The sequence below is a fragment of the Oncorhynchus clarkii genome, chromosome 13 (assembly GCF_045791955.1).
Source record: "Oncorhynchus clarkii lewisi isolate Uvic-CL-2024 chromosome 13, UVic_Ocla_1.0, whole genome shotgun sequence".
NCBI classification, from domain to species: domain Eukaryota; kingdom Metazoa; phylum Chordata; class Actinopteri; order Salmoniformes; family Salmonidae; genus Oncorhynchus; species Oncorhynchus clarkii.
The window spans coordinates 63,506,990-63,517,128 of NC_092159.1; the positions used below are offsets into that span (position 1 = coordinate 63,506,990).

General features: G+C 44.0%; 1 protein-coding gene across 1 annotated transcript in view; it reads right to left on the minus strand.

The window, feature by feature from the left end:
- Positions 1 to 2,079, minus strand: part of LOC139365247 (casein kinase I) — a 75,105-nt gene extending 73,026 nt beyond the window's left edge. Inside the window, exon 1 of the mRNA XM_071102749.1 lies at positions 1,558 to 2,079. Coding sequence (XP_070958850.1) covers positions 1,558 to 1,633 — 76 coding nt within the window. The 5' untranslated portion in view covers positions 1,634 to 2,079. The remainder of the gene's footprint in view (positions 1 to 1,557) is intronic.
- Between the last annotated feature and the right edge of the window lie 8,060 nt (positions 2,080 to 10,139).

Genomic DNA, 10,139 nt, shown 5'->3' on the forward strand with positions numbered 1-10,139 from the left:
ACTGCTGGCTGACCCCTAGACTCCTACACTGCTGGCTGATTCCAAATCAACCCCTAGACTCCTACACTGCCGACTGACCCCTAGACTCCTACACTGCTGGCTGATTCCAAATCAACCCCTAGACTCCTACACATTAGTGCTTCATGTAGCCTGGGGCAGAAATAATTGGATAGGCCCTGAAGCCTGCCAGTGGGCAAGGTGGTGGAGTCCTTAATATATAGCTAATTATCCAGTCCTTTCAGCGCAATAAGACGTGGCTAGGAGGCATATTCAGTAGTGCACACTGTAACAAAACGCTTTGCAAAAGAAAATGTCTATTATTTGACAATAATGTTGTCCTTTTTAATCTAGTTTGGTTTGCGGTGTTGTTAAAACCAGAGTAACAAGTGATCCAGCTAGGTCTAGCCCAGTTGTTGTTTGCAAGTAAAACAAATATATGAGGTAAGTGAGGGTATGAGCCCTCATCATAACCTACCCTGATGGAAGTTGGACACACACACACACACACACACACACAGGCCTGCATCAGTTTCTGTGTCACAAACATGACCTTGCTCTACCTCACCCCCAATGAATCAGCTGAAGCTGAATGAAGGAAAATAATCCATGAAAAACAGACAAAATACCATCCATCATGTTATCTAGGTTAGGCCACGGACAGTTTGTAATGTCCATGCATTTTATTTGATAATGTCTTATCAACTTGTTAGGCCCCTTATCCACCTGGACCTGAGGCCAGTTTGATCTCAGCTGAGAGTCGAAAGGGATGAGCAGCAAGCACTTTCATCCATACACTACATACAAACCACCAGAACATGTCATAACATGTCCAATCTGACAACTAGTAGCGACGAGAGTCAATAGGGATTGGAGTAGATAGCTGGTACAACACTCCAGTGAAAATAGTGTTCCGCGCAGTTCCATCTCGTTAACGTTTTCAAGAGGGACTGATAACAACTGAAATGCATTACACACAGTTAGATTATAATACCGGTGGTGAACATGTTGAGAGATCAGTCAATACAATATATGTCAAGTCAGCCATTGCCTCTGGCAGATCGTGAGTTATCAGTCAAATTGGACATTTAGAGACACTATATTCAGCTTTGGTCCTTAGCTTATTGTTACAGACAGACCGCTTCCTGGTTGACTTCTGCACAACCAAACGTTATGTCTCTGTAGCTTGACAAAAGGTCGACAGCATTGGACTCAAAACCTTTCCAGCTGGCTTAGCTAGTGGTTATGATCACCCAAATGAAGGTGGTTTATATCACCAACAAGAACAATTGACGTGTGTAGTATCTCACAGATATACTCTGATAACAAAATATATCTGCGCATTGATAAGTTACATTCAAACGGGACAATTTGTTCCAACGTTTGCTAGAATCAGCTGGCGAAAACGGAACAGCTGACGTTGGATCGAGTCTACCGTTGGGAGTTATTAGCCAGCTAGCAAATGCCATGTAAGCTTGCTATAAACAATGTTTTTAAAAAAAAAAAGCTAAAATAACAGATGAGGAAAATACTATTAACTGTTTTATATTAGAAACTTACCCAAATAAATATCTCCAAACGAACCACTTCCAATTTTTCTGCCCAGTCTGTATCGGTTTCCCACTCTCAATTCCATGATTGACAATTTACAGCTAGCAAGCTAGCTCAAAATCCACAAAAAAAATGTTTCAGGCAAAAGTCCAAAAAAGTTTTAGTCCAAATATATTTTTTAAAGGCAAAATTATTTCCAGAAACGGTTTATTTTTCTCTCTCTTCTTTCTGCTTCCCGTAGTCTATCTATCCGGATATAGTAACACTGTCCCTAGCTACAATCCAACAAACTATCTTTCACCTCTCTTTTTAAAACAATCCTAATGTCATAAAATCATAATACTGGGTTTGTTTTGAAGGTTAACGTGTGTAGTTTATGCTCTTGCTATTTTCGATATCATCCCGAATTGCTTTTCCCGAAGATGAAGATGGATTTTGAAGACGTTGCCCTTGTATTTTTTTGCTATGTTCTTTCACCACTGTCTCTGCGTCTGGCTTTTTCCACATAGTTAATATGCGACTTCTCGTCGTTCAGCAATCTGTTGTACGTCGGTGTCGTCACTTCCCTTAGCAACGGCTGGCCATGGCAAAATATCTGGCATGGGGGAGGGGCGCTGGGGCTGGGAAGGGCTTGCCTCGACACAATAACAACAAAGCCAGGGTTGAATCAATTTCCTTTGTCCAGCATGACATGTAAAAGCTAGCATGAGTATTATCTAACTGTCATGTTCACAGTGTGTTTTTCTCGTTTTTAATAACCTCTACAACAAGCTTTTATGTTGAGATGAAATTATTGCACAGTATATTGAGACACACATCAATCTACAGTTATTTTTTAATGTATTTAATTAATCAACATTGTGTAATAGTAGGCCTACATAAGAAATAAGACAAATATATAATTTAAAACATAAAAATCTCAATCTCAACCTCTTTGTAAACATTAAAAAGGACATGTTGATCAATCAGAGTCTGGGTGTGTCTTTAGGCATGGGATGACAAGGAAATGGAGAGATGGCCTGTAAAACCAGGTGAAACCGGATTCCCTGTTTGTGTAACCCCAATGGAACCCTATCGTAGTCTAAATAGTGCACTACTTTAGGTCAAAAGTAATGTACTATATGGAATGTGGTGCCATTTGGGATGCACACCCTGTGTGTAAACCCCAGCCTGTGTATCTGGTTAAAACAGGAAAGGCATAAAAACACTACAGCATCACTTGAATAACAACATCCTGTCAGCCTGTTCCACACAGCAACACTTCCTGGTTCAAGAGAAGTGTTACAAAATTAGAAACACACAAAAGAAAATTACAAAGGAAACACAAATTGGCCTCAGAGTGAACCAACACCCACTGTCATTTAAGCTACATGTGCATTTCTATTTTTTTTCATGTAGTTCTCTCCTTGAGCTGTTCTTGTCTATTAATGTTCTGTATTATGTCATGTTTTGTGTGGACACCAGGAAGAGTAGCTTCTGCTTTCGCAACAGCTAATGGGGATCCTAATAAAATACCAAACACCATTCTCCAATTGTCTGATAGTGACGACCCTGGTACACATAGATATCATATCTACCAGTCTACAATCACAGTTGTTGTTGAAGAGGGTTCTCTCTGCTACCCCACGGCAAGCGGTACCGATGCACCAAGTCTAGAACCAACAGGACCCTGAACAGCTTCTACCCCCAAGTCTTAGACGGTTCTCTCTGCTACCCCACGGCAAGCGGTACCGATGCACCAAGTCTAGAACCAACAGGACCCTGAACAGCTTCTACCCCCAAGTCATAGACGGTTCTCTCTGCTACCCCACGGCAAGCGGTACCGATGCACCAAGTCTAGAACCAACAGGACCCTGAACAGCTTCTACCCCCAAGTCATAGACGGTTCTCTCTGCTACCCCACGGCAAGCGGTACCGATGCACCAAGTCTAGAACCAACAGGACCCTGAACAGCTTCTACCCCCAAGTCATAGACGGTTCTCTCTGCTACCCCACGGCAAGCGGTACCGATGCACCAAGTCTAGAACCAACAGGACCCTGAACAGCTTCTACCCCCAAGTCATAGACGGTTCTCTCTGCTACCCCACGGCAAGCGGTACCGATGCACCAAGTCTAGAACCAACAGGACCCTGAACAGCTTCTACCCCCAAGTCATAGACGGTTCTCTCTGCTACCCCACGGCAAGCGGTACCGATGCACCAAGTCTAGAACCAACAGGACCCTGAACAGCTTCTACACCCAAGTCATAAGACTGCTAAATAGTTTGTTAAATGGTTAACTAATAGCTACCCAGACTATCTGGTGGTTCTATCCTGTTGTCTAGTCACTTTATCCCTACCTATATGTACATATCTACCCCGTGTATATAGCCAAGTTATCATCAGTACTCATTGTGTATTAATTCCTTGTGTTGTTAATTCTCTATTTGTCTCTCTGCGTTGTTGAGAAGGACCCGATAGGAAATATTTAACTGTTAGTCTACACCTGTTGTTTATTAAGCATTTGACAAATAACATTTTTATTTTATTTTATATGCCCTCATCTGCCCTCACCCCACCAACGGAAAAGTACAAACTATACTAAATATTTACACAGAAGTTTCCCTGCTGCTCCTAGTTCTTAGTAACATCTCTCAGCCCTCTCTGTCAATATACTTCTCCACCCTGCTTTGCCTGCTCAGGAATACAACCAACAAGTTAATAGTCTCATTTCACAGCCGCTCAGTTAGTGCCAGAGAAACCCCCCCCCCCCCATGGGACCTCTCATTACACACATGATCAATGCCCTCTGTTAGTTCTGACATAACTGGGTGGAAACCAAGAGGCACAAACTCCACTTATCACTCCAGTTATCCAATGATTGACTTTTTACAATCATGGCTTCTAGGAAGGGCCATCGAGAGGTGTAAAAAGAAAAGAGGAAAGGAGGAGGAGGTATGGGAATGTCCGAAAACAACCCCACTTATCTCCCCTACTACTGTCCTATCATGACGTCTCTTTTATTCAAGTAACAGTTCACGGTCATCCATCCGTACTGCGATAAGACTTGAATCTGTCAGTCCGTCTGGTGTAGGAAGTATCTGTCAGGACATGTTGTCATGACGTAGCCGCGACGTCGCCGGAGCAATGACTCAGCTCGCCCCTCCAGGCTCCAACACTTTAAAAGACCAGGGCATGCTGGGTAAATCAACCCGCTCAATCAAACTGCCAGAGTCCCAAATGGCACCCTATTCTATATGCAGTACACTGGTTTGGACCAGAGCCCATACGGGTAGTGTATAGGGATTGGGACTTAGGGTGTCATTTGGGCCAGATGTAACTGAGGAGATTCAAATGCCTCAGTCAGTGAGCGAGAAGAGGCTTCACACAACCAGCCAGGCATGAGGACTGGGCTGTTATGAGTCATCCTGGTGTTGGCAGTTGATGTTATTCTTTAATAACACAGACCCCAAAGCAAATCAGGGTGGAGAAAACAGGTCTATTCAAATAGGACAAATCCTGCCTGGAAGTAGATGGTCATTCTCCCCTGTCCTCAGTGGTTCTCTCCAGTGATTCTCTCCTGTGGTTCTCTCCTGTGTTTCTCTCTTGTGGTTCTCTCCAGTGGTTCTCTCCTGTGGTTCTCTCCAGTGGTTCTCTCCTGTAGTTCTCTCCAGTGGTTCTCTCCTGTGGTTCTCTCCAGTGGTTCTCTCCAGTGGTTCTCTACTGTGGTTCTCTCCAGTGGTTCTCTCCTGTGGTTCTCTCCAGTGGTTCTCTCCTGTGGTTCTCTCCAGTGATTCTCTCCTGTGGTTCTCTCCCGTGGTTGATCTCCTGTGGTTCTCTCCAGTGGTTCTCTCCAGTGGTTCTCTCCTGTGGTTCTCTCCAGTGGTCCCCTCCTGTGGTTCTCTCCTGTGGTTCTCTCCAGTGGTTCTCTCCAGTGGTTCTCTCCTGTGGTTCTCTCCTGTGGTTCTCTCCAGTGGTTCTCTCCTGTGGTTCTCTCCTGTGGTTCTCTCCAGTGGTTCTCTCCTGTGGTTCTCTCCTGTGGTTCTCTCCTGTGGTTCTCTCCAGTGGTTCTCTCCTGTGGTTCTCTCCAGTGGTTCTCTCCTGTGGTTCTCTCCAGTGGTTCTCTCCAGTGGTTCTCTCCAGTGGTTCTCTCCTGTGGTTCTCTCCTGTGGTTCTCTCATGTGGTTCTCTCCTGTGGTTCTCTCCAGTGGTTCTCTCCTGTGGTTCTCTCCAGTGGTTCTCTCCTGTGGTTCTCTCCAGTGGTTCTCTCCCGTGGTTGATCTCCTGTGGTTCTCTCCTGTGGTTCTGGGAGAGAGGTTTGTCAACATATCTTGCGTCCATCCATCCATGTCAGATCAGAGATCGCTTCAAGGAAAGGATGTGTTATCAGTATTCAAACTGGTTGACTTGGCCTGTTACGTAAAACCTGGGTTAATATGACATCTATATGTGGCACATTGTCTGTGAAACCCTTCAGATACCTACCACACCTTAGCTGATCTACCTACCACACCTTAGCTGATCAACGTACCACACCTTAGCTGATCAACGTACCACACCTTAGCTGATCAACGTACCACACCTTAGCTGATCAACGTACCACACCTTAGCTGATCAACGTACCACACCTTAGCTGATCAACGTACCACACCTTAGCTGATCTACCTACCACACCTTAGCTGATCAACGTACCACACCTTAGCTGATCTAGCTACCACACCTTAGCTGATCTAGCTACCACACCTTAGCTGATCAACGTACCACACCTTAGCTGATCAACGTACCACACCTTAGCTGATCAACGTACCACACCTTAGCTGATCAACGTACCACACCTTAGCTGATCAACGTACCACACCTTAGCTGATCTACCTACCACACCTTAGCTGATCAACGTACCACACCTTAGCTGATCAACGTACCACACCTTAGCTGATCAACGTACCACACCTTAGCTGATCAATGTACCACACCTTAGCTGATCAACGTACCACACCTTAGCTGATCAACGTACCACACCTTAGCTGATCAACGTACCACACCTTAGCTGATCAACGTACCACACCTTAGCTGATCAATGTACCACACCTTAGCTGATCAACGTACCACACCTTAGCTGATCAACGTACCACACCTTAGCTGATCAACGTACCACACCTTAGCTGATCAACGTACCACACCTTAGCTGATCAATGTACCACACCTTAGCTGATCAACGTACCACACCTTAGCTGATCAACGTACCACGTGTGAAAGTGTGTGTGTTGCCTGCCTGTCGTCCTATTGAAGCCTGTCAGGGGACTTCAATAGGAATAACTTCAATAGGAATGACTTCAATAGGAATGACTTCAATAGGAATGACTTCAATAGGAATGACTTCAATAGGAATGACTTCCAGTTCTATTACCCACGGCTGTCAGGGGACTTCAATAGGAATAACTTCCAGTTCTATTACCCACGGCTGTCAGGGGACTTCAATAGGAATAACAGTTCTATTACCCACGGCTGCCAGGGGACTTCAATAGGAATGACTTCAATAGGAATGACTTCAATAGGAATGACTTCAATAGGAATGACTTCCAGTTCTATTACCCACGGCTGTCAGAGGACTTCAATAGGAATAACAGTTCTATTGCCCACGGCTGCCAGGGGACTTCAATAGGAATGACTTCAATAGGAATGACTTCAATAGGAATGACTTCAATAGGAATGACTTCCAGTTCTATTACCCACGGCTGTCAGAGGACTTCAATAGGAATAACAGTTCTATTACCCACGGCTGCCAGGGGACTTCAATAGGAATGACTTCAATAGGAATGACTTCAATAGGAATGACTTCCAGTTCTATTACCCACGGCTGTCAGGGGACTTCAATAGGAATAACAGTTATATTACCCACGGCTGTCAGCATGTGATACTGTGTTTCCTCTGTGCTTCCAGGCCCGGCTTTCCCTTCCCTCTAAGTGAATTTACAGTGATCATCCGGATCCATTCTGCTCCAGCAGATATATGGTTGTGTCCCAAATGGCACCCTATTCCCTGTATAGTGCACTAAATTTGAACCTGAGCCCAGAGGCCCCTATGGGCCCTGGTCATAAGTAGTGCACTATACAGGGAATAGGATTCCATTTGGGACACACATAGGATATAATCCCCAGAGAGTACAGCTGCTGTCTGTTTAATCTGGCTCTGCCAACACACACAATGGGTTTAGTACAGAGCTTTGATATTACCACCATGATTAAATTAAAATGCCCTAATTAAAATGAAAGTGTGCACATGAATTGTGAACACACACACACACACACACACACACACTCACGCACACACACACACACACACTACACACACACACACACACACACGCACGCACGCACGCACGCACGCACGCACGCACGCACGCACGCACGCACGCACGCACACACACACACACACACACACACACACACACACACACACACACACACACACACACACGGAGCAGAAGGCTGGACACATTGTTTTATAGGATTTTCTTATAGTCCATTCACAGTAGTGATGTCACAAAAATTATCCCCACTTCATATTCACAGACCAATCAGAGTTGATATAGAAAGTGGTTACATCATGATTATTTCCTGTATTCACAGACCAATCAGAGTTGATATAGAAGGTGGTTACATTGACCACATGGCTAAAGGATATACAGTGGGGCAAAAAAGTATTTAGTCAGCCACCAATTGTGCAAGTTATCCCACTTAAAAAGATGAGAAAGGCCTGTAATTTTCATCATAGGTACACTTCAACTATGACAGACAAAATTTGAAAAAAAAATCCAGAAAATCACATTGTAGGATTTTTTATGAATTTATTTGCATATTATGGTGGAAAATAAGTATTTTGTCACCTACAAACAAGCAAGATTTCTGGCTCTCACAGACCTGTAACTTCTTCTTTAAGATGCTCCTCTGTCCTCCACTCGTTACCTGTATTAATGGCACCTGTTTGAACTTGTTATCAGTATAAAGGACACCTGTCCACAACTTCAAACAGTCACACTCCAAACTCCACTATGGCCAAGACCAAAGAGCTGTCAAAGGACACCAGAAACAAAATTGTAGACCTGCACCAGGCTGGGAAGACTGAATCTGCAATAGGTAAGCAGCTTGGTTTGAAAAAATCAACTGTGGGAGCAATTATTAGGAAATGGAAGACATACAAGACCACTGATAATCTCCCTCGATCTGGGGCTCCACGCAAGATCTCACCCCGTGGGGTCAAAATGATCACAAGAACGGTGAACAAAAATCCCAGAACCACATTGGGGGACCTAGTGAATGACCTGCAGAGAGCTGGGGCCAAAGTAACAAAGCCTACCATCAGTAACACACTACGCCGCCAGGGACTCAAATCCTGCAGTGCCAGACGTGTCCCCCTGCTTAAGCCAGTACATGTCCAGGCCCATCTGAAGTTTGCTAGAGAGCATTTGGATGATCCAGAAGAAGATTGGGAGAAAGTCATATGGTCAGATGAAACCAAAATATAACTTTTTGGTAAAAACTCAACTCGTCGTGTTTGGAGGACAAAGAATGCTGAGTTGCATCCAAAGAACACCATACCTACTATGAAGCATGGGGGTGGAAACATCATGCTTTGGGGCTGTTTTTCTGCAAAGGGACCAGGACGACTGATCCGTGTAAAGGAAAGAAGGAATGGGGCCATGTATCGTGAGATTTTGAGTGAACACCTCCTTCCATCAGCAAGGGCATTGAAGATGAAACGTGGCTGGGTCTTTCAGCATGACAATGATCCCAAACACACTGCCCGGGCAATGAAGGAGTGGCTTCGTAAGAAGCATTTCAAGGTCCTGGAGTGGCCTAGCCAGTCTCCAGATCTCAACCCCATAGAAAATCTTTGGAGGGAGTTGAACGTCCGTGTTGCCCATCAACAGCCCCAAAACATCACTGCTCTAGAGGAGATCTGCATGGAGGAATGGGCCAAAATACCAGCAACAGTGTGTGAAAACCTTGTGAAGACTTACAGAAAACGTTTGACCTCTGTCATTGCCAACAAAGGGTATATAACAAAGTATTGAGATAAACTTTTGTTATTGACCAAATACTTATTTTCCACCATAATTTGCAAATAAATTAATTAAAAATCCTACAATGTTTCCTGGATTTTTTTCCTCATTTTGTCTGAACTTGCACAATTGGTGGCTGACTAAATACTTTTTTGCCCCACTGTATTGTCTACTGCATTTAGAGAACAAAGCAATATGGATTAATTTAGTTGGGATTCGTTGTAATAACGATTTAATCCAGAAGTATGTTTTTTTTTGTCTGAAGGAAGAAACACTTACTAAAATAATCACCATAGTTACCGTTGGACTAATTAATTTGGATTCTACTGGATGGCCTAAAGAGTAATAAAGTAATGACTGAACTGAATGAATATGCTAAACTGGTCCCCAGTGTGTCGACTCAGTTTCCTGCTCTGTGGATTCAGACCTCTCCTTTTGTCCTCTGCTCTCTGAGCCACACATTTAGAAGAAGCCATTGTTTTGTAAGGTTAAGTGTTCTGATTTGCACATTGAAACATGCTGCCTTCTGCAAGGTTTTACAAGTGTGTTTT